At 43.8% G+C, this 25119-nt stretch overlaps 1 protein-coding gene across 1 annotated transcript in view; it reads right to left on the bottom strand.

The window, feature by feature from the left end:
• LOC130181458 (kinesin-like protein KIF20B) overlaps nt 1-22464 on the bottom strand; it is a 38900-nt gene extending 16436 nt beyond the window's left edge. Inside the window, exons 1-25 of the mRNA XM_056395694.1 lie at nt 22281-22464; nt 22087-22141; nt 21323-21529; nt 21064-21175; nt 20779-20850; nt 20491-20637; nt 20041-20203; nt 19811-19963; nt 19603-19716; nt 19094-19233; nt 18245-18365; nt 17716-17899; nt 16826-16986; nt 15812-16204; nt 14423-15585; nt 13151-13289; nt 12706-12828; nt 12532-12592; nt 11506-11631; nt 10946-11076; nt 10699-10854; nt 9920-10096; nt 7263-7397; nt 5965-6072; nt 2623-2832 (exon numbers count right to left, since the gene is read on the bottom strand). Of these exons, the coding sequence (XP_056251669.1) occupies nt 2623-2832; nt 5965-6072; nt 7263-7397; nt 9920-10096; nt 10699-10854; nt 10946-11076; nt 11506-11631; nt 12532-12592; nt 12706-12828; nt 13151-13289; nt 14423-15585; nt 15812-16204; nt 16826-16986; nt 17716-17899; nt 18245-18365; nt 19094-19233; nt 19603-19716; nt 19811-19963; nt 20041-20203; nt 20491-20637; nt 20779-20850; nt 21064-21175; nt 21323-21529; nt 22087-22141; nt 22281-22385 (4656 nt within the window). The 5' untranslated portion in view covers nt 22386-22464. The remainder of the gene's footprint in view (nt 1-2622; nt 2833-5964; nt 6073-7262; nt 7398-9919; nt 10097-10698; nt 10855-10945; nt 11077-11505; nt 11632-12531; nt 12593-12705; nt 12829-13150; nt 13290-14422; nt 15586-15811; nt 16205-16825; nt 16987-17715; nt 17900-18244; nt 18366-19093; nt 19234-19602; nt 19717-19810; nt 19964-20040; nt 20204-20490; nt 20638-20778; nt 20851-21063; nt 21176-21322; nt 21530-22086; nt 22142-22280) is intronic.
• Nucleotides 22465-25119: the final 2655 nt, after the last annotated feature.

Genomic DNA, 25119 nt, shown 5'->3' with positions numbered 1-25119 from the left:
CTTCTCTCGCCCATATGTGCTGGGGACATGCATGGGGATGTTGTTATGGTGTTTACACAAGGTTGAACAACAAAAGCTTGAAGCTATACAGTCAAAATCTAAATTAAGGACGTGCTGTTTATGCACATTAAACACAAATGCTGCCTTGAATTCATCTTACATCTTGTTTATTATTGTTTCTTCCTCTACCTGTTGAGGTTGGTAAATATTCAGGAGTGAAAATAGATCACGTAAGGTTTGTGATTTGATGGAGATCACATATAATATTCTATTTATGGTAATTTAATGAATTAATCATTAATCTTTTTATGAAATGATTTAACAAAACCCTGAAATGTTCTTGTCCCTTAAAAAGGGTCTGTTTCCATGGAGATTGATTTGTTGATTTGCTGCCATTAGCACGTGTGAGGAATCATGAAGCTGCGGAGAGTAGGTAGGTTTAAACCGTTGGTTTAATGAGATGAATTCAAAGAGATGTAAAATCAATTCCTCGTCGTTGAAGGTGTCTCTAGTGTCTCTAAGGTCTTTGAACAATCTTTTTAGGATGAGTTTGTTTTCTTCATTGATCACCATGAACTCAGTCGTGTTGCGGTTGAGACAGAGTCAGAGGTTCCTCTAGTTTTTCTCCCTTACTTTGGTGGTTAAGGTCTCAGGTGATTCGTTAAGTTTACGACTGAAGTACTAACCACAGGGAGAAGACTAATCTTAAGTTAAGGTGTTTTGTCAATGACTGCTTCATTTTGTTGAATCTAATAATCAGCTGACTTCGACAAGATGAACGACTCCAATAGTCTTTATGTTAATTTTTCTTCTCCCAGTTTTAATTGCGCTGTATATTTTTACCAATAATTAACAGATCTTGTTGCAGACATGAAGGCGTGAAGATTAGATTATGGGAATGACGTGCATTGTTTTTATCTTTATATTTGATGAGTGTTTTTACCTCTGCAGGCCGGGCAGATACGCATGAAACAATAATTAATGTATGCAGTATAATTAAGTTACAACTGCATTGGTCTTTAAGTGCTAATTAACCGGAGTGTGTGTTCCACAATAACGCACGTGTGTTCCTTCTTTCCATTCACCGTGTGTATGTGAACATGCTTGTTAATGTAAATACATGAGCTGGAATCAGCATTCACACGTGTCGCACCTTCAAGAGCCAAATGTAACAGAGGCATCAGCCCACTTCTTCTTCTTCTCTTGCATTAGTCCAAACAAACAAACCAACAGAAGTGCAGCTCCGAATTCCGGAGAGACCTTTGACCTTTTCACCCTCCAGCGCAGCTTCACTTTTCTACTCGAGTCTCTGAGTCTGGTGTCGACTCCGTGGAGCCTCGTCGTTCTGGGATTCGTTTTCAGGACAATGTGACGAGACTTTGGTTTCAGAGCACGTCGGACGTATGAACGAGCTCACGGGCGGAAACTCTGTGATCCGTTTCTAAGAGGCGCAGATGGGACCGGCTTGTTGACCCGGCTTGTTGACCCTGTTACTTATAATAATCACACACAGCCTTTGTTTATCTTCTGGCTCTTACACCGGAGGTCGTTGAGATTCGTGACAAATTAAAAGATAAATCCTGAAATGTTTCTCTGCTGTTTAACGAGGAAAAACTGACCAGAAACACAAATGGGTTTTTTTTCAGTTCGGTTCTATGTGATGACATGACAGACAACAGTTCTGCCATGTTTGTTTCAGTGAGGAGATCCACTGCATCAAAACTCAAGCTGCATCAACTAATGACACCCGACAACTTATCGACCCGGTACTTTAACGGTTCTCTCACCGGTGATTTTTGTCATTTAGTAAGAAGAAAAACATTGTTCATTTTCTCACAACATGACGCCGGAGCTTATGGAAACGTATCTCGGGGCCCGTTTGATGCCGGGTTTCTGTATCTGTCCCTAATCTCCTGGAACCCAGAGACGGTGAAGAGCAGAGATCGACAAAAACACCTGCACCACGAAAAACACAGTCGACAGTCTGAGACCAGAGGCGAACACGACGATGATCATGTGACGGTCAAAAAGCTCCTTCGTTACTTTGCAAGAAAAACCTAAGGCGGGGATTACAACAACAAGGCCAGGAAACTGTCTGCGAAAACAAAACCAGTGCGTCCTTCTGTTAGAAACAAACGTGCCCCTAAGTATCATGGGAGAAAATCGTGACCTCAATTCTGAACCCAACCACTGAATATGAAAACAAACGTACATGACACGAGTCTCCTACGGTGTGTGACAATCCCACTGCACTACCTGCCCTTCATACTGATGTACGAGTGAGACGCCATAACAACAACCCTGCTCCAGCAGTGTTGCCCCGATGTCTGAGCTCTTCTTTAGAAAAGCTAGAGGCGAACATGTTGCACACAGGAAGTTTTCACATGCAGCTTTCTTTGGACACACACACACACACACACACACACACATATATATATATATATGTGTGTGTGTGTGTGTGTGTGTGTGTGTGTGTGTGTGTGTGTACAACAAAAGTCCACTAAAAGAAAAGACAGGATCGAATCAAAACTGATGAATTTGCTAATTAATTATTTTCAGTGAAATCTGTTTCAACACCTGGTGAGTGTGTGGACAAGCTGCCTTTGTCTGATTGGTTCTTACCTTCTCCATCTCTCCGCTCTTCCTCTTGCGCGCCGAGCGGGTGATTTTGACGGTGACGGCGCTCTCCTCTCCCTGCCGCCGCAGCGCCATGCGGTTGGGCTGCAGAGGGCTGAAGGAGATCTCCAGCTCCGGCCGGGGGAAGCGGCTCGTCCTCCCGTTTTCCGTGGAGATCTCAGAGGAGTCGAGGACTGACGGACAGCCAGCTGAGCCCTGCCGCGACCAGACGGGAGTTTGAGGTTAAGGGTCACTTCCTGGTCACTCGGGTCAGAATTCTGTCTAGGTGTGATGATACCGACCGGTCTGTCTGTTTGCTACAAGGTCAGGAGGTCAGTCGCCACGACAACAAAAGTATCCACACCTGTGTAACTGTTGCTGAGCAAGATGGCAACTGCGACTGCGCCTCCTACAGGCCGATTGCGCTCTTAAATACAGACTGCAAATTGCTGACGTCTATACTGGCTAAGCGAGTCGAATCGGTCATCACCACTGTAATACACCCGGACCAGACGGGCTTTATAGCCGGCCGGTACTTGCCAGATAACGTTCGCCGACTACTTAATGTTATGGAGCATAGTAATAACTATCCATTCCCCTGCATGGCATTGGCGGTCGACGCTGAAAAGGCATTTGACCGCGTATCCTGGCCGTTTTTGCTTAAAACCTTGGACAGATTCGGATTTGGCCCAAACTTTAATAGATGGATCCAGCTGTTATATGCTGCCCCCCGGAGTATGGTCAGAGTCAATGGACATATATCCCAATCTTTTGATTTAGGTAGAGGGACACGCCAGGGGTGTCCGCTATCGCCACTCCTTTTTGCGTTAAGCATTGAACCACTGGCACAGATGATACGAGAGGACGTAAATATTAATGGAATAGAAATTGGAGACAAAATTCACAAGATCTCGCTATATGCGGATGACATTTTAGTTTATTTATCAGAGCCCCTAAATTCAGTTCCAAAGCTGATGGACTGCTTTGCCAAATTTGGAGCCCTCTCAGGATATAAAGTCAATGTTAATAAAACCGAAGCCTTGGCCCTGAACTCGCTTGTCACACACCAGATGAAAGCAGCATTTTCATTCAAATGGCCAAAGGATGGTATTTCCTATCTGGGAACCACTATAACACAAAACTTGGATAAGTTATATAGGGCAAACTACAATAAATTAATTGACAAGATATCCGTTGATCTTAACAGATGGGCTGTGCTGCCCCTCACTATCTCAGGCAGAATAGAGAGTATTAGGATGAATGTGCTTCCTAGGTTGTTGTTTCTTTTTCAGACGCTGCCCCTCGCACCACCAAAAAACATGTTCACAATTTTAGACCGCCTCATCTCCAGATTTATCTGGCAGGGAAGGCGCCCTCGGGTAAGATACAAAACTCTGCAGTTATCTAAACAACATGGAGGGTGGGGACTCCCTCACCTTAGACATTATTGGTTGGCCTGCCAGCTAAGGGCTTTGATAATTTGGATTTCAGATAAGACGGACACAAGGTGGTTGGAAATTGAGAAGTCACTCTGCACTCTAACACCTTTATCTAAGGTTCCATTCACTGAAAATAAATCCCTAGAAGAGACTCTGGGTAGATGGTCAAAAACTACTCTGGCAGCATGGAGAGAGGTGCAGAAGAATTTTGGCCTCCCTTGTGATATGTCAGTCTTGTCGGGTGTGGCTCATTTAAAGGGTTTTATACCTCTAAAATTAGATGCAGGATACAAAAGATGGGGACATCTAAACCTTAACTACATCCACCAACTCATTGAGGATCAGGAATTGAAGACATTTGAACAGTTGATGAATGAATTCGGCCTGCCAAGATCGGATTTCTATAGGTATCTTCAGATAAGAAGTTATTTGTTTAAGCACCCAGACTGGAACCGCATAAAAAAATCGGACTCACCTATTGAGCAATACCTGACAAAAATTCAAAATGGAAAGTACATAGGGAGACCAATATCTAATTTATACCGAATACTATCTGCCATGAAACAAGAAAACACCCTACACATCAAACAAAAATGGGAAGCAGAGCTCGAAACAGAAATAAGGGAGGAGGTTTGGGATAATATTGCATCAGAAATGCACAAAGTCACTAACGCAAACCTATGGAGAGAGTTCCAGTGGAAAATAGTCCATAGATTCTTCAGAAGCCCTCGAATCTTGGCCAAAATAGACCCCAATCGAACAAGTGAATGTTGGAGAGAGTGTGGGGAGGTGTCTGCAGACCACACACATATATTTTGGAAATGCCCCCTATTGGACAACTTTTGGTGTGAGATATTAGACCTATTGGACAAAGTATTTGTTTTTTCTCTACCCAGGGACCCACTACTGACCATCCTTGGGGTCATCCCTGAAGCAGGGTTGAGTAGGAAAAAGATATACCTGCTGCATATATTGTTTGCAGCAGCCAAGAAGGCAATAACCCTGAACTGGCTTAAAAAAGACCCTCCAACATTACTCACATTTCAGACAGTAGTTAAAAGAATTTTTATAATGGAAAAGATAACATATATGTTGAGATTACAAAATGCACAATTTACAGACCGATGGGCGCCTTGGTTGGAAGTGGTGGGGGACGATTGGTGATGAGCAAGTGTGGGGGAAAAAAAGAAAAGGAAAAACCTATATCTTATCAATTTGCATGTCAGGTGATTCGCTGGAGATTAGATGGGAATCCGCGGCTGCTGTTGTCCTATGTTAACTTTGGTGTGTATACTATCTTTTATAGCCCGTCGGGCTTGTTCACTTAATTGTGGTCTTTTTGTTTGTTTTTTGTTTGTCTTTTATTGGGTAACCAAACAGATTCTAAACACGAACTGGCTGTTTGTAGAAAAGAATGGCTTATTTTACATCTTGTTGTTTTTATTCACTACTGCTATTGTTTCCTTTTCTTTTTTAAAAGCAAAATATAAAAGGGAAAAAGAGATTGTGTAACATCTGAAATGTGTGATATGTATGAAAATGTTGCTCAATAAACATAAAGTTGAAAAAAAAAAGATGGCAACTGCACACTCATCTCTCACAACCTCTAACATGCTTCTGTACCTGTGCGTCTTGTTCAGGTGAGTGCAGGATGCTGCAGAATAAAAATCAAGACTTGCAGCCTTTATTGTTTAATTGAGTTTGTCTGCAGAAGAAGAAACTAAAGCAAACCAGGTGATTTACTTGTTACTAAGGACCACTTCACTTACGTCCAACTACATCTAAAAGGAATAATGTTCATACCTGTTGTGACTGACAAATAAAACGATGTGGAGAAACTCTTTGTCTGGACTCATGACGTGTCCTGCACACCTCTCTTCTCCGTATTTGTTAGATGTCATGAACTTACCTGGCTGCTGACCGACGCTCTGGTGTCCCTCCTTCCTCCAGACTTCCTGCTGAGGGTTTCACTCTGGGGTTTCTCTCCCGGTGTAGCAGGGCTCCGGTTGCTTCTCGTCTGTCGTAGGAAGTGATAGAAATAAATAATATAAATCATCTTCACGAGTAACTTTACCAACATGTTTTATGGATATTATTATGCATCATTTAAATGGTCTTTCATCCTGCATCAATCTGCCTGATGGAAGGATACGCTCTCTGTAGCAGCACAACGCTTCATTTATGGTCTGTTGAGACACATTTGATCTTTATCCAAGAATTGCAGCTCCTGTAATTTTGATATTGTGATTTCGATAAAATGTCGAGCCCTAATCTTATAAGTTTAAAAGTTAAAGCAAAAGAAGAGTCATCTTTGTTGTTGTTGAGATGTTCTCAAGTAAAAGAAAAGGATCAAAGTTCCCGCGGTCTGCTGTCTCTGTGTTTCTCACCTTGAAGATGCTGAACACCTGAGGAAATCTATGAATAAATAAAAGGGTGAAGCCCCGGCAGGGAAGGACATTTACCGTATCACTGATGTGCAATTCTGTGATTTGAGTCTAATCCATGATTTCCATTCCTCTACTATATTCACATTCTCACTTTGTGATTAAATAAACCTCAAAAATGATTTTAAAAAAGAAAGAAATGGAAACAGAGGATTGGAGGTAAAACCCTGAGCTAACAACCAAAAACAAACAGCTCCCTCCCCGTGCTCTTATCTCCACCCTGTGCGCTCTGACCCGTCACTCCTGACCTGAACACACATGAAAAACAAACACCAGTAATAAAACATTTAAATATAAAAAGGAGAGAAAAACGCTGCAGGGACAAAACAGTGACCACAAAGTTGCGTATTCTTAGACTTAGAGCTGAAGTATGAAACTTCAAATAAAACTAAAAATACCGTTTTGACAGCGTTTGGAACATGTGACCGTTTCGATGGACGACACAGAAAGTCATTATGATGCAGAGGAGATTTGAGAAGCTCACTCAGTTTTCATAAAGACGCAGGAATTTAAGCTGAAGTCTTAAAATAGAAAAGAAATTAGAAGAATTCTGATTTATTTAAACCTGCAGGTTTGATCCTCGATGAAAACATCAGTAATGGAATCTATTCTTAGAGACAGGAATCCAAGACGACCGCTGCTGCTGTTAAAAACCAAAAACCTTTAAACATCCACCTTTCAATCAATCAATCAATCAATCAATCAGAGGAGGTCATTTGACACTACAAAGATCTTATCTGTGGAGTTTCCCTCTAACACCGACCTGAGCGACTGAGTCCACCTGTCTGGATGTGGAGGCCTTCAGCGCTTCCTTCAGTCTCTGGATGTCGGCCTCTCTCTCACGCAGAGCAGCCTGCAGCTCCGCCACGCCATCACCGCCATCACCGCCATCAGCACACTGTAACAGGAAGTTCATGGACACTTTTTCACATTTTCTCCACACCCATCTATTGCTTCAAACCATCAATGCAAAATAAAATGAGACTAAAACACGTGTAATTGAAGGTTTACAGGAAACCGAGAGTGATGAAAAACAAATGGCTTCAAACATCGATTGTGATTTGCATCTTTTCTGTGAATATCACAGAACTAAACACAAAGCACCAGTTATTCCGTAAAACCTGCTAATGCATAATGAAAAAACAAACACAGGGAAATAAATCAAATCTCCGGCTCAAAGAAAGAAAGAAAGAAAACATTTCGAACGAGCGTCGACACAAACAAAATCTCCAGGCAAGTAAACGACTACGAGACAAAACAATCAGTGGAAACCTGTGGGAAGATTAAACTGTGTGTGCAACACGATTGAATTTTTTCCAGTGCACCACGACCGTGGTCCTTCCCCCTCATCTCTGTCTGTAAACATGAAATGCATTAGATTCGACACCAGCATCGTCCTGGAGCCACATGTGGCGTTGGCAGGGAGTGATGCATGTTTAACTGACTGGACAGGAACGTATGAACAAAACAACAGATCCACTGCAGTTACCGTCAGACTATGAAGGGTTTCCCATCTTCATCTGAGGAGGGGTGATGAATGTTTGCACCTGCCTGAGATGCTGCGATGATGCAATTGTCTTGTTATATCTCATGCAGCTGATAAAACAGTCCTGCACACTTCTTTTGGTTTTCATAACAAATTTGCCTCAAAGAACAAAACTGACAAACAATTCATTAAATCTGCACAAAGACGACTGAGAATCTCACAGTGTATTCAGCACCAACTTTGATCTTTGATAGTTTATCAATACCTGTTGCTATTGACAAAATACTAATTGTTACTTAAGAAGTAGATTATATTAAAGCTCCTCCAGTGTAAAGGTGTGTGTCCATGTGTAGTGTGATTATAGATCAGCTCTAGCTTCTATATTAATACTGTGAAAGTATCAAAGCCTCAGTCCACAGAGAAATGCACACAGCCTGTATTCAGAAACTGAGCCTTAAAACCAGCCGTCAGGACTTCTGGAACTTTGTGATGTCACAACAAAGCAGTCACCAAGCCCCGCCCACCTGGACCCACCATCCAAACCTTGCAGGATTTGGTTTCTCTGAGTGTTTTTACCTGAAATCTGCTATATTTTTATTGGATCACTCAGAAAACAGTGAGCCAATCAGAAGAGAGGCTCAGAGCCTCCTCTCTTCTGATTGGCTCACCGACCTGTTGTTACTAGAGCTGCAGAGAGAAGCCTGAGAGAGGAGATGTGAAACTACACTGAGATGGTTTTTATATCTTCTGATGGATCAACACTTCAAATAAAACACAGAAGAAGAAAACGTGTTTCTAACATCCTGCTCTCCCACAGAAAGAATAAAAGAAACAACTCTCTACATAATGTAATCCAACACATACTGTATATGTCGACACAGTTTAACTCAGCTGTCTAAAATATCCTTCGTATTTAGGTTGAATTTTAAAAACCATGACAACCACCTCATTTAAATTTTATTTGTTGATAATAATAAAAGAATCAATGATTTAAAACAATGAATCTAGTAATCCTTGTATGATTAGTCTGCAGTTTGGATGTCGCCCTGCTGTGGCTTTTCAGATACACAAAATTATCTGCAATTCTCTCCAAAATGTTGTCCCTGATACGAGTTTGTAAATCAATAAAGCCGTATCAGACGCCGAGCCCGGCATCAGTTTGGTTTGGTGAGTCGCTGCAGCTCTGCCCTTCACACTGTCTGTTCTGTAGTTATCTGACGACGCCGTCTGCTCACAATGACAGGAATGATGTCATTTTAAAAACCACACAAACGCTCAGTGAGGATGACATGTGAGAGACCAAAGTGTAAAAATACTGATACGTGACATAATGTGGAGCAGAGACGTGGCTCCACGTTAATGATGGTGATTCACCTACGAATCCTCCTGCAATGTACCAGAGAAGGAAAGACTCGGTCTGAAGCCAGGAGCTCTCCTCTGCTCTGTCACATTACAGAAACCATGAAGAAATTCTTATTGATCTTTGTCTGTTTCCCTGGGTTCTGCTCTCCCAGTAAATCCCATCTAACCGGTGACTCAGCCCTGAAGGAAATGGAGCAGAAAACCGTTGACACGTCGCTCTCTGCAGGTTCAAACTTTCAGTGGAGTCTCACCTCCCTCTAAACCTCAGATCAATAATGTCACAGCAGGTGTTTCGCCTCGACAAATGACAGGAAGCGACTGCTCTGACATCAATAGCTGGAGTGTGCAGAGAGGTGAAACACACCCGGATGTTTCATAATGAAGAGCATCTACTCGAATAATCCATTAAAAGCCTGAGGACTTGACAAAGAACTGACTATCTGAGACACTAATACTGCAAAGAACATATATTCCTGTGCATTGATTTTCTGAATCAGTCACTTGTGTCTTAAACTCCCTTCTCTTACCGTCTTCTTCCACCTCGCCGCCTGTATCTTCTTTGTGACACTGACCTCTTGTGGCGGCTTCGTGTTGTTCTGCCGAAGCTCCTGGATGAGTTTGTCTTTCTCCGCTTGGCTGGAGAGAAGTTTCTGGAGCTGGACCTCCAACGCTGCGACCAGGGTGTCTCTCTCCTTCCTCCACTTCTCCATGGTCTCGTCCTTCACGGACAGCTGGGACGACAGGGACTCCTGACAAAGAGGGAGATGCAGGTGAAACATGTCTGCGGGGGGGAGATACTAGTTTGGTACAGTGTGTATGTGTCAGTGAGAGAAAGATGCAGTAAAAGTAACTGAAAAACAAGAACATCCTCTATAGGAGACCAGTGAGGCTGCACTCATCATCAAAACATAAAAATAAATATGTTGGATATTCCTCCGCCACTCACACTAGTTCCAGGTTATGTCCCTGTTTATCCAGAGGCAGAGAAAATATTAACTGCTGTGTGAATATCATAGTCTCGAGTAATGGAAAAAAGGTGACTTCTGAGGTCACCGTGACCTTGACCTTTGACCTTTAGCCACAAAAATCTAATCAGTTCATCCTTGAGTCCCAGTGAATGTTTGTGCCAAATTTGAAGAAGTTCGATCAAGGCGTTACTGAGATATCGCGTCCATGAGAATGAGACGGACGGACGAGCTAAAAACAAAATGTCCGCCTCCAACTGTCGCCGGGCGGAGGAATAAAAACTTTCATTGGTCTAATCTGAACTTTTTATTTTAGCTGCAGGTGCTTTGAGACGGACGCTAACAGGCTCCAGCTAACGTTCAGCGTCTCATGGTCCTCGTCTTACCAGCTGGCTCTGCTGCCGGTTGTAGCGTTCTCTGTCGTCTGCAAACTTCCTCATGTCCTGGTTCCTCTTGTCCTCGGCCTCTTTAGCCTGACCAATCAGGGACAGCTTCTCCTCCAGCCACTTTTTGCGTTCGGCCTGGTGTTTGTCTGTACACAGCTGTACACAATACAATACACACTAATTATCTATTCATCGTCAATAATTCTGTCGGAGTGAAACCAGACCTGGAAACAGTCCCTGTCGTTACCTTCAAGCTTTCCTGGGCTCGGGCGGCTTCCTGTCTGGCCAGCTTGAGGTCGTCTGATTGGCTGTCGAGTGGACGGTGCGTGTTGTTTCCACGGTCCTGCTGTAACAACATCCCCTTCAATTTCTCCACTTCTGAAATGTTCACACGGGAGAACAGACACTGAAAACTGTATTCACACGGTAAATGTTGTTGTTTACAGATGAACCTTGTGTTTGGGAAAGAAACTGGTGTCGTCAGTGCTGTGAGCCTGAGTTTCTTCATCCTCTCAGTGTTTTTCTGCTTTTGTTATCAGTGAAATAAAGGTCTGCTTAAGTTAAGTTATCTTGAGGTGTCTTATTGTCTCCTGTCATCATTTCACACCAAGTGTTTCTGGATAACAACAGGTCGACTGAATGACCCGACTCTGACATCCAATTAAAATGTTTTGTTGCCTCTCGTGAACACGGTTGTTTCTCTGCAGTTCGCAGGGATAAGAGGATTAGACTAAGCTGCGCATGGACCGAACCCCAAAATCAAAAACAATTAAATCCACGTTCTTCCTCCGAGTTTTCAGATCTCACCACCGGAGAGTTCCTGCACGAGGTCGAGTTTCTCCTCCAGGACATTCTCCATCTCCTCCTGCGTCTCCTCCTGCTCCGTCAGAGCCAAGCGCATGTCCTCGATCACACGCTCCTTGGCCTCCAGGTCTACACACACACACGCACACGCACACACACACACACACACACACACGCACACACACACACACACACGCACACACACACACACACACACACACACACACACACAGCAGGTGGAGGTTTACATGCAGAACGCCACCCCTGCCCCCACACAGATATAAATTTACTGTAACATGTTGATCCCAGAGGGAAGTTTTCTCCTTTCCATAAACAGGTCAGAGGTCAGCTGCCGAGCACGTTCATTGTTTTACTCCAGGACTTTTCAGCTGAAAGACTCTCAGGATTTTCAGTTTTTATTTTCAACCCTGGAAAATATTATTTTTTCCCTTAAAGTATTTAAACCGAATAATTAATGAGAGAAACACAACACATCGAGAGATCATGACACAAATTAGCTGCATAAAACACCTGATTTGGCAGCAACTTGTAGCAGTGACAATGAATCCAGGTCGGTGCAGGTGGTGACCCAGTCTTCACAGCTCCGTGTTAATCACAGGTAGAGCTGATCTTTATAATCACCTCATCAATTTATCCATGTATAAAGGTGAAACTATCAAACCCTGCTTTCGTTTGAAACATCGAGGAACTAGCGTCACACGTCTTTCACAGTGTGTGTTGGTGAGTGTGAGACGTTCATGTCACACGTCTGCAGCTTCACAACGTGCTTCAACGCCAGAAACCAGGAAGTGAGTTTGGTGACATCATCATGGTTTTGACCAGGGACTGGTGTGATTGGTTCAACTAGCGGGAAACTTTGATGATTGGTCACAGTTGCGTAAAAGTTGCGGTGATTGGACAAAAACGCAAAGTTGCATAGAATTGACGGGGATTGGTTGAATTTCCGTTAATCATTGCGATCGAGACATCGCGGCTTTCTGGAGGGACTGAAAGTCACACGTGTTTTACCTTTACAGGACTTCTGGTAGAGCTGCAGCGTCTGGTCGGACTTGGCCTCGGATGATTGTTCCTAAAGAGCGGGAAAGAGGAGGAGAGTAAAACATCGTGCAGAGCACCAGCACGAAGGCAGCCGGCGGGAAATCAATCACACAACAAGAAGATGCAAAAGACGGATGACGTCACCAGTTTGAGCTGCTGGATGGTTCTGTCTCTGCCGGCGACCTCAGACTGAAGCTGCTTCTTGCTTTTCTCCACGTCAGACAGTTTCTGCCTCAAAAGCTTCTCCTCTTCTCTCATGGCCGAAATCTTCAGGGAAAAAACAGCAACACAGTCGTTCAGTCACCACAACTACAGACAAGCAGACACATGACAGTCCGTATAAACGAATAAAAACTAACAATAAATAGTATAAAAACAGGTATAAAAGTAGAATAGGTGCATGTACTATTTCTCTAATGGCACTCGGATAAAAACTTGTCAGGAAGTACAAGTGTTTTAGTATCCGGTGATGTGGCATTTCAAGCTAAATAAATAAATAAATAAATAGAGCGAGCTTTAAAAAGAGTAAAGGACTGCAACAGTTTGAATCACTGAATCATTTCAGGCTGCAGGTAAATGGAGTGTGTACCTCCTTCTGGACCTGCTGGATCTGCTTCTTGTAGTCGGCCAGTTTCTCTCGGAGGTCTGAGGTGTCGTCCTCTTTCCTCTGGAGGTCGACGCCGAGGCTCTTGACTTTCTCTGAGTCCCGTTTGGCGCTTTCTTTTAGTCTGGAGGAATGAGACGAGATAACAATGAGAGGCTGAGACAGGGAGGTGCATTGTGGTGCGGAGCAACATCGAGGCTCCTGAGACTTTGAATTAAAACAACTCTCCCTGGACCCTGAGCTACCTGTGGAGGGAGGACAGGTGAGATAATGGAGGGAAAAATCTATTTCACAATGACAAACTAATATAGTTTAGTGGAGAAAAGATGAGTGGAGGTAATACAGAGAGATAATTACCAACAGAACAATATATACTGTAATCTGGAGACGCTGTTTCCTGACAGTTAAACTGATGGACTCCATTATAACAGCATTACACTTTAGATATTAAACATATTAGCATTAAACGCCAGCACTGAGACAAAACTTGCTAAATATTATATATAATTACCTCTTTCTTGAGTATTTCAGAAAACATTTCACGTCGTTTATCAAACTATTAAAATCTTAAGAAATAATGAAAACAGCAGCCTACCAGTGAAAAGAATATAGTTTGGGTGAAGAAGAACAGACAAAGTTGATCTTGTGTCACAGGAATTTAAAGCTTCTTTGTTTTTGCTTTTCTGTTGTTGTTGTTGTTGTTGTTGTTTTTCTTACTATTTAAAACTAATATATTGACTCTGAAATAAACAGCCTCTGCCACAAACAGAACAGCCCAGAATTATTTATGACTTCAACCTCTGGTTTACAGGTGAGGACTTTAATTTCTTTAGTTTAAACCACATCAGCTTTAGCATCAGTAACATTATCAGCTGACCTTAACTGCTTAGCCTTTTTATTGTTTTGTGATCAAATCTTTATTATTATGTTTCCTCATAACTTAAAAACATGTCGCTGCCTGAAAGAGGGTTTTTATTTACCCCTTAATACTAGAGTCTCCACCCACTTCACCTGGACGGCACCTGGGTGAAACAATCCCAAAATAACTCAGTAAATACACAGATAAGATAATAGATAGTAAATAGATGAATAAGAGAAAAATAGATGTCAGTAAGTAAACAAATAAATAACTATAGAAACTAAAGAAATTAAAAAATAAAATTAATAAATAAAATAAATAAAAATGAAAAAAAAAAAATAATAATAATATAATAAAATAAACTAAAAATAAAAGATATATAAAGAGACGTCGGTTACCTGCTGATCTCCTCGGCTCTCTTCTCCAGCTCCTCGTCCTTCTGAGCGATGGCCTCATGTGCGACGGCCAGCAGCTCCCGGCGCCGCTCCGCCTCCCTGCGCCGGGCCTCCTGGACCGCCTGGCTCTCCTCCTCCTCCCGCCGCTCCTGCGCCTCCTTCAGGCTCTTCTGCAGGGTTCTTACCTGCGCTCCTGCCTCCAGCAGCTTTTTCTGCAGCTCTGCCTCTCTCTCTGCGGACGCTTTCTCCGCCTCTGCTAGCTTCTCCTCCATCTGTCCGTCCTTTTCCTTTAGCGTTCTCTCCGTCTCTGAAGAGGCTCGCTGAGCTTCGGGTTTGCACGGAGACTCCTTTGTTTCCTCCATGTTGGAGAGCTTTGCCCTCAGGGACGCCACCTCTGCCTGGAGATCAGAGTTCAAACTCTTGAGCTCTTCTTCAGCAGCAGCGCTGCAGGAACTGCTCGAACCTTTAGCCTCTCCTCGCTCGGCCTTGAGCTGCTCTGCAGTTTGCTCCTGTTCACTAATCCTCCGCTTCAGATCGTCTAAGAGTTTGTCGGAGGTTTCTTTCTGTTCGCTCAGTTTGTGTTCAAGCTCCTCCAGCAGCTGTTGTGACTCCGCTTTCTGCTCTCGCAGCTTCTCGTTGAGATCCTCCACCTGCTTTTCTGAGGCCTGCGTTTGTTCCTCCAGTTTTGCTCTCAGCTGTTCGACTTCTTCTCTGGAAGCGAGCTCTTGACATTCAAGCTTGGAGCGGAGCTCCTCTTGCTCCTCAAGCTTCTTTCTCAGCTCTTCAATTTGCTGTTTTGAAGCTTCGTTCTGTTGACTGAGCTTCTCATTAAACTCTTCCAGCTGTTGCTTGTGCGCCAGCTGTTCCTTTGCCTGTGCGAGCTCACGCTCCAGCTCCGGCATTCGTCTGCGACTTCTCTCGCTTTTCTCCTTTTCGTCAGCCAGATTCTTCCTGAGCTCCGACACTTCGTCTCTCAGCCGAGCGCTGACGCCGTCAGACGACGCTGCGGTGGTCTGCAGTTCCTGCGTCAGGCCTTCAGCTTCCTGCGTCAGGGTGTGGATCTGGGACGTCTTCTCCTGGATCTGCTTGGAGTGGTCATCCAGATGTTTCCGAGCAGACTGCAGCTGGACCAGCGCTCGTTCGGCTCTCTCCGTCTCGCTCGTCACCTGCAGTCATTTCCACAAACATCACTTTCTTTTATTCGTGTAAGGAAGAACTCAAACGTCAGACCTCTCTACACATTCAGCACTAACGGTATATTTACATGAGGATCATTTCCAGCTCCATCCCCAAAACTACAAACCCTGGTTTTCAAGGAGGTTAACTTCTTCTGTTTGGTGGAGGATTTAGTTTCATTTTAGCATATGGTTAAAAAACTACACCATGACCCACCTGGCGTTCTGCAGCTTCCAGTTTGTCAGTCAGCTCTCTGACTTCCTGCTGAAGCGCTTCGCCCTCCTGCTGCTTCTTTCCTCTCTCCTTCCTCTCCGTCTCCAGAGCCGACCGAGCCTCCTCCAGAGCAGCAAGCGCCTCCTCTCTGCGCCGCCTCTCTTCTGCGAGGCCTGCCACGGCTTTCTCTTTGTCTCTCCTCTCTTCATCGAGCGAGGCTTCGACCTCCCCTCTGCCTCGCCTCACCTCCCCGAGTGTGGCGAGGGTCTCCTCCCTCGCTTTCCTCTCCTCCTCTAAGGAAGCCAGTGCCTCCTCTTTGCCGACCGTCTGGTACTCCAGAGCGGTGAGGGCGTCTTCTCTGGCCTTCTGCTCCTCCTCGAGGGAGGTCAACGCCTCCTGGGTGTGAGGACACACTGATTAATTACTATTTTAGTGTTTAAACAGATGACACAGGTAAACATAGATGAAACATTAGTGTCAGAGTTTATTAAAGTTTATTTCCTTTATTTCAAAAGGGACAAAACAAACACAAAGACTCGAACTTCCCAGATCAGAGAAGCAGCTGCCAAAACACAACTGACTGATTGATTCCTTTGCACCAGGAATCAATAAAAGAAAAGAAGAGAGAATCTGGTATATTTTAAATTCATATATTTAATAATTAATAATTACTTGAAACATTGATGATTTAAAGGGCAGGTTTTGGATTTGTTGGGCTGATATTGTAAACAGCTGATTGCACCTTGTTTCCTGTGGCTGCAGGTAGAACCTCAACTGGTTCTGAATATAATTAAAACACAGTGCATCACCTGCTAAACCCACATTATTCATCTTCTGCATGCACATGGAGTAGACATGATGTCATCATGTTATATTCTCTCTCTCAGTAAATACAGTCACATATTTTCGATGCTCACCCAGCTGACCTAGATGAGTAAGCCCGTCACCCGGTTACAAACATCGGGCTAATAGTGTGTAAGCCAGAGGACAGACTCGGGGTCGGAAAGTCACGCTAACCTGCAGCCGGTCTCTCAGGGGGCGGCGGCCCTGCGAGCTCGGCTCCGCCTCCCTCTGCAGGTCCTCCACTCGTTTCTCCAGCAGGACAATCTGTGACGACTTCTCCTGGAGCTGGAAGAGGAGCCTCCTTTTCTCCTCATCCTCCTCTCCGCTGGTTTCTCCTTCACCAACACAGGAAACACACACTGGTATTCAAGAGAGTCTCTATCACTTTAAAAACACGTTACAGGGTCAAAGCGAGTTTATGATGCTAATGTGTAGGTCGTCTAATTATTAACATTTCTATATTCAATGTGCTGTTACAGTCAGTCAGAGACAAACACACTCAAAGTCTCACTGAAATATTTTGTACGACGACAACTTTTAGATGTCCATAACATGTCATCCATGAGTTTCCCCTAGGGGATCAATAAAGTATCTATCTATCTATCTATCTATCTATCTATCTATCTATCTATCTATCTATCTATCTATCTATCTTTCTTTCCATACAAATAGAGATTTTATCAAGTTGTGAATTTAATTTTTTTTGTGGTTCTCAAAAACACTGAAAATTTACATTTGAAAAAGATCAGCAGAGGATCAGCCCTGGTATCAACATCTGTCTCAGGTGATCCGATCACAAGTGGTCAGCACTAGGTTCAGGTGTGAACACACCCAAGATGCATCGAGGACTGACATGGGAAGAGGAACCTCACTCACTGGAGACGCATTTTAACTCCAGGTGTGAACTGACAAACTCAGAGCTGAACACTTGTTCACCTGAGACGCATGTTAATGTAGAGTTTCCTTCCAGTCTCTAATCCACAGAACACACGTAGAACTACTTTCCTATGAAGAAATATCCTCTGGACCCCACAACACGCTGATGGACTCTCATGTGCGTTTACCATTGTGTTTGTGAGCCATCTGCTGGTGCTTGGTCAGTTCCAACACCTTCCTCTCCAGTTCCTCCACGGCGTCGCTCCCGTCTCCACGACGCCCCGCTTGGCCCGAGTCCAGACACTTATGAGCAGCTTCAGCGGCCTCCTTTATACCCGCCAGGTCAGAGGAGAAGGAGTCCAGAGATTTGTCCTGCAGGAGGAAGTGAACATGAGAGAAATTAATCAGGGAGATTAGCGAGCACATTCCCACAATATAAGTGTTTGGGTTTGTGTTTGTGTGTGTGTGGAGAGAGAGAGGGAGAGTGACAGAGGGAGAGAGAGGGAGAGAGATGGAGAGGGAGAGACAGAGACAGAGGGAGAGAGAGACAGAGACAGAGAGAGGGAGAGAGCGAGACAGAGACAGAGGGAGAGAGAGATGGAGAGGGAGAGGGAGAGAGAGAGAGACAGAGACAGAGGGAGAGAGAGAGACAGAGGGAGAGAGCGAGACAGAGGGAGAGAGAGAGACAGAGGGAGAGAGAGAGAGAGGTTGTGTTACCATGACGTTTGCGTTGTGACCGGTTCCAGCTTTGGCCATTTTGTCAATAAGGTTCTTGAAGATCTCGAGCCTCCTCTCCGCTCGCTCCTCCAGGATTTCCCGCTCTCTCCCCAGACGGTCACTGAACAAAAACAAACAAACACACACACACACACACACACACACACACACACACACACACACACACACACACTTATATGACATTTGAAAAAGCAAGGCGTATCTTTAGGGTCAGCCCAATGACTCTGGAAAAGAAGTTTGTTAGGAGCTGGACCTGACGAGGAGTATGACGCAGATCACAGAAATGTAAAGCGAATATTTATTCTGATTTACGAGAAAATAATATCGATGAAGTGGAAAGATACAAAACCTCCAACCGTAACTCAGTGGGTTCAGAGCCTGAACGAACGGCTGCGAGTCTACAGGTGAAAACAGACGCTTTTACACAAAGGTGGACGACTGTTAAATAATATGTTGATGGAAAACTGTGTCGTTATAATGGACTGTCTCTGAAACTGTCGGTTATATTCCCTCCAAACACCTTCATGCTGTAAACGCCTCTGTGAGAAATGTGAGTCTCTCTATTTATTCATTCTAATTCTAATTACTTTTATTTATTTTTTAGGGTGTGAGTTCTTATGTCAGACAATGTATTGTTCTGTAAAGTATTAAATTAAAACATATGACTGATGCTTTTATTATGAAAATCTGCAAATCATGAACACACTAACAGGCCTGTAAAACTGGGAAAACTCTGGTAATCACATGAATGGGAGGCGGTGCAGTTACAGACCACAGGTGGACATGTGCATTATAAAACAAGAAGAAGAAGAAGAAGAAATGTCTCACCTGTAGTCGTTCTGCATCTCAGAGAAAAGCTCGGAGAACTCTCTGCTGATCTCCTCTCTCACTCGCGCCTCCAGGAGCAGACTCTCGGCCCGCTCCTTCTTCAGCTGCACCTGCAGCTGCTTCAACAGCGCCACCTGCCTCTGAGGAGCCGCACACACAACCACGTCCTGTTATTTCAGTAACACTGCTGAACACGGGCAACACACGGCCGTCATATGACGCGGCGCCAGTAGAAACATGAGAGAAAATCCAAACATGAAACCTCGTATCTACAATACTTTCTTTCCCACCTCCCGACCTCCTTCCTGTTCACAGTGTGGAGGCAGAATCATATAAAGCAGGGAACAGTGAAAAGTTTAGTAAAGACGGTTGGGCCTCTCCAGTACTCCTGAAACACAAGTCATTATCTTCTCTAAATGTTTTCTTGCCTCCCTGATGTTTCACTCTGTGCAGGAATCTAAAAATCTCTTCTCTCCTTTAATGATACGGTAAAACACGAGGAGACTGACCTGGTGCATCTTTTTACTCAGGAGAATTTTGTCTTCGTCTTCTTCATTGCCTGTCTGATCCACGGTTACTTCCATCAGGCTGTCTTCTTCCTCACACTCATCGCCCACATCCTCCTGGAGAACACGTTTTAATAACACCATGATTTCACTTGTTATGATTCAAGAGCTGTAAAAATAAAAAAGTAGTGAACGAGGACCCTCAACCCACCTGCACATCCTCCAGGCTGCTTTCCCAGCCATTCAAGGAGCTCCTCCTGCTGCTCCGGGCAGCCCTCTTCTCACCGCTGTTGGTGATGACGGATGCCTCGCTGGCAGATCTCTGGGGGATGATGGGAGGGGGCCGTGTGGACAGAACCACAACCTGGAAACAGAGTCGGGTTAGCTCCTGACTGATTGATTGAATGAACGCACGATAAAAAGAGAAAATAAAATACGCACCTTCTGCGCCACAGCAGAGAACTTGAGGACGTTGAGCGTCTCGTCGTACATGGAGGCGCACTGGTTGATGTTGACGATCATACAAGCTTTACCTCGACCACAGAAGAAGCCCTGCAGGTAGTGGGTCAGCTTGCTCTCCCTGAAGGGAACATGCAGAAGCAGCCTGACGGCGGGAGCAGACACACGGTTAGCTTCGATATATGTGGAGACGCTGCAGTCTTAAACTGATTTAAAGATGCATTCATTACAAAAATAATCCGACAGACGCATATGATCGTGAAGTTGTGACAGCAAAAGTGTTGGTGACTCCACAAACTCCTGAGAAAAATATTTCTGAAAAGTGGGTTTATCTTTTCCTTTGTTTTGTTTTTGGAGGTTAAAGAGAGACATAATAATCACACAGCAGTAGAAGCTGTAGGAGAAAAGAAAGTTGACGGGTCATGATCTCACTTGGCCTGCTGGTTGTGTCGCAGTGCGTTGATGCATTTTCCCAGGATGAGCAGCGAGGTGTTGATGTTTCCCGCTTCTTTCAGACGCTCGCCTTTATTCTGGGTCTTGGCGCAACGCTCGGAGCCGGCCAGGTCACACAGACACAACCTGACGACAAACACATTCATCCAGGTAAAGAAGACGACACCTTACACAAAAACAAAATCTTTACATTCACGTTCAACATTATTGAATGTTTACCAGACTTTATTGTGCAGCGCTGCCAGTTAAATCTGAAGTTTCACTCACTCACTGACTGTGTGAACCCTCGGAGTCCCGATGTCCTCGATCCTCAAAACACGGATGGAGAAAATACTGTGACTGCAGAGAGAGAATTAAAATGGTGTAATCAATCTTTTTAATGTGAGCTGTGTTTATTTCATTGTGACTACAACTATAGCTGAAAATAAGAAGTAGTGAGATAAACAGAACACACCAAAGGTTCCTAGTATCGTTGGTGATGTAGGAATAAATCATTTATATTATTATTATTATTAGATTTTTGCACTCGGTGCTGCTGCGTGTCGTGCTCACCTCCTGCTGGAGAGCTGGTTGAGTCGGGTGGAGGAGAAGCTCTGGTTCCTCTTGCCCAGCTTCATCACCTTGTAAGCCTCTTCTGCACTGTTCACCTGAACCCAACGCAGGTCTGAACACAGACACACCAACAGAACATTCACGTGAACTTTTGCTGTTTTGAAGTTGAAGAAGTTTCCCACCGTTAACGTGTGCGTTTGTCCCAGTGTTCAGTAACACGTTGGAGCGGTTGTAAGAAAACAGAGGTTTCATTTCAAACCTTTGACAAAAGCGTTGCCCTTGACGTCCTGCGACAGGCGCAGCACTGTCCTCCGCGGGGCCGCGCTGGGCGCCACCTCCAGGAGGTCGTGAATGTTCTCGTTGTAGATTTCACAGAAGGAAACCCAGACGGAGAACTTGGTGTTTGTTTCCACCTCCAGGCTGATTCTGTCCTCTGCTGCTACAGACGTCCCCAGGATGGAGGGAGCTGCAAAACATTAAAAATCCCTCATTATAGTGGATAAAATAACAGCAGTAGCTTCAGTGTTTCCTCTACATTCATTTAGCCACTGCTAAATCATAGCCGCCACGCCTTCAAATTTCTTTTTTTTTTTTATTGTTGCAAATGCACCACCGCCACATCACATTTATTTATTTTTTACTTTTTACATTTTCAACTGGTTAGAGTTGAAGTAACATTTATTTTTCACAAACCAAAGGTATTTATTTTTATTGACATTGGACCCCCCCCCCCCCCCCCCCCCGGAGAGTAAGCCCCCCCACTGCTGAAAAAAATCCTAGAGGAAACACTTAACTTTATACTTCACCTTTATACAGAATAAAACTATTTAAAACCACAGTGAAAACTACAAAAATCCAAACTGCCGAGGTTTTACATTTTGTAAATATAAACAGAATAATTAAACTTTATCAACAGTGCACAGCTGGTGTCGCTGCTGATTTACACCTGCAGTGCAAGAAACAGAGAAAAACCCACTAACTAATTAACAGATAAACAGATTAAAAGACAAATGTAAATCTTGCCTTCAAGGAGAGTCTTATTGGTCACGTTCAAAATGCTGGCGTTGCTCCTCTCACTCTGAAAGAGGAAACATGACAAGTTTATTTATATATGGCACATTTTAGAGCAGTGGAAATTATAAAACATATCAAACAAGACACAAAAACAAACACTTAGACAGACAGGTCTAAACAGGCAGACCGGACGGCCACGTTACCTCTTTCAACAGCTTGAAGAGGTTTCTCTTGAACAGCGCCTCCTCGGCCTGCTGCTCCCTGGTGAGACGCGTGAACTCTCGGCAGCGGTGAGGTTTGATGCTCATCCCAGGGAAAACCTGTTCATCGATGCTGCTGAAGATCACATCAAGAGACCTGGGCAGGATACCTGCATCAGCATCTGGACCTAAGGTGACGGGAGCAAATCGTTGGACTGTGTGGAAGTTTATGGCGTTTCTCTCATCGTTAAACGTTCCAGATAGAAATAAACTAAACAAAGAGACCAAACAAAGCAGAATCTACACTAACTAAAGTTGCAACACCTGTAAAATATACTTAGATCATTCATCAGCAAAAAAATGAGATCTCAGTGTTGAAAAGCAGAGCATGTGTCTTTATCTGTGTCGCGCTGCACGTATGAGGCAGTGGAACAGACCTAAGAATGTGAAGGTCTTCCCGGCGTTGGTGACTCCATAAGTGAAAACCAGAGAGTTTCCCCCTTCGAGAACATCTTTCACCAGATCCTTCACCGTGCCTTCAAACAGCTCTCTCTGTGTCGTCTCAGGACCATACACCTGTTCAAGGATGGAAAGAAAGTTTATCGCTAATGTTAAAAATGAAGCAAACACATCTTTCAAATTGGGATTCGTCAAACTTCTCTGACCCTGTTTTTAGGTTCAAAGGCACCAAAATGGATCGTATACATATATAACCACATATTCAAAAGTGATTCTTTCAATACATGAGTCTGAGAAAAGAAAAGAAATCTTTCTGTGGCCAGAGGAAATAAAACTTGTTTGGCTTTCTAATCTGTAAGGAAGCAGAAACCTGAGAGAACTGGAAGCGCTGTCCGGTCTGTGGCAGTGATCTGTCAGTGCTCAGCCTCGCCGAGAGCGACAGACTGGGAGGCTTCAGCAGAACCGTGTCAGGAGGCTCGATGGCAACACAGTCCTGTTACACAAAACAAAAAGGATTTTATCTTTGACCTTTAATAGCAGAACAGTTCAACTGGAAAACAAAGCCGACTTTAAAAATAAATACAAGCCAGGAAGCCAAGCAGCTACCAAAGTCACTGGTATTCATTTCTGATCAACTCCCTGCTTATTTGATTTTTCTTTATTTTTACCTGTGACTCTCCGTTACTGCTCTCTGCTGAGGTGAAGGGTCGTATTCGGAGGTACACCTGAAGGTGTTCTCTCTCCTCGATGCTGCAACGCTGCACGACAGATCAGGGTTTAAGCACAAACAGCAAAAGGAAAGTGAAATACTACATTTATTGGCATTAGGTTGAAGCTCACATCTGGATTAGTAGACAACATAACCATCAGTTGGTGGTTCAGGAGTTAAAGACAAGTGGAAACAACTGGAATAACACTGTATTACACAAAAGTAGCAATCTCAAAATTTTCGAAGTTAGAGCGGCCTCACTTCCTAGTTGACAGAAAGACAGTGTTTGTTAATGTGGCTCATCCAGCTAACACCTAGTGCATGCTGGGAGAAGCTGGGCTAATGGGTGCTAAATAAGGTGGTGGTAGATAAAGAAATCAGACTTTCACGCTGCTGTGCAACAACTACTGACACAGAAGTCCACAAGTCCATGAAATGGAAAATACCATCAGCATGTTTATGGGGAAAAACTGCACGGATTTCTCTAGTTTCATACAGTTATCCTGAGAGAACCAGCTGATATTTGAACAAAACAACACAAGGGTAAAACGGTTAATACTGATTATGTTCTTCTTTAACTTAGTGTAAAAACCTGCACGTGAATAAATTGCCACAGTGCAATCATTTGATTGAGTTGCTGTCTGATACCTGGAGCACAGACTGAAGTAAAACCTACATATCCTAATTTTTTTACTCCCTAATATCAGCATCGGTCCCAGAAATCCAGTATCGTAGTATTGATCAGGTTTACCTGTGAGTCCGGTAAGGTGCAGAAATCTGATGAGTGGACTCTCTTCAAATCGTCGACCTCTACCTGAGCTCTGTTGTTCGGGCATAAATCCGTCATCATCCTGCAACAGGAAAAAAAAGAGTAAATCAGGTATCGAAAAGGTAAAAGGTCAAGTGATGTCACTCGGACTAACTTTGGGCGTCACATAAACTCAAGGGGAGCAGCTCTAACGTTAGCCCGCAGAGTGTCACGCCCTTCATAAAAACTGGTCCCTTTGAAACTGGTTTGGTATCGACTTTTTTTTTTTTTTATTATTCTAAATAAACCGTTAAGGGATTTAACGTGACTTTGGCACAGGCGTTGAAATAACCTTTGTTAAGCAACAGTTGGTCCACAAACCGCACCTGAAAACGGTTTAAAGTTGACTTTATATTGAATAAGTATTGGTTACTTATCATCGAGCTCGAGCTGAATCCTCACTTTGTTAACGCCATCTGTCTCGGTCGATATATAAAGCCATTTTTTATTGTTTGTTTTGTATTCACGTTCATTAGCTAACATGCTAACCAGCTAGCTAGCTCCTGTCAACTGATACTTATACCGTATTTTGACAAAAGTCCGTTTACTGTTCTGAAAGTAACTCGACACACGACACTACAGCTGATATATTACTCAGGACAGATACTCACCTGGCGGTTTTATGTGGGACATGAGGTATAAAAACGAAAAAATAGTCGTTTGTGTGCTAACTTGACGTTGAGCTAAACACAACAACACAGCCGCGGTCTGAGTTTGAAACGGACCAATCGAATTCAAGCAGGAACTGCGCATGCGTCCTTTCTATGCTGCGTTCAGGAGATACTTTTGTGGTTGGAAATCAGAAGATCTCGTGCTAGGGTTCCGAAGGCAATGGTGCGTTTACGGAACTAATCTATTATTTTGAG

Source organism: Seriola aureovittata, chromosome 14, assembly GCF_021018895.1.
Source record: "Seriola aureovittata isolate HTS-2021-v1 ecotype China chromosome 14, ASM2101889v1, whole genome shotgun sequence".
Classification (NCBI taxonomy): domain Eukaryota; kingdom Metazoa; phylum Chordata; class Actinopteri; order Carangiformes; family Carangidae; genus Seriola; species Seriola aureovittata.
The sequence above is the reverse complement of the archived record's forward strand: the minus strand, read 5'-3'. Positions and strand labels throughout refer to the sequence as shown.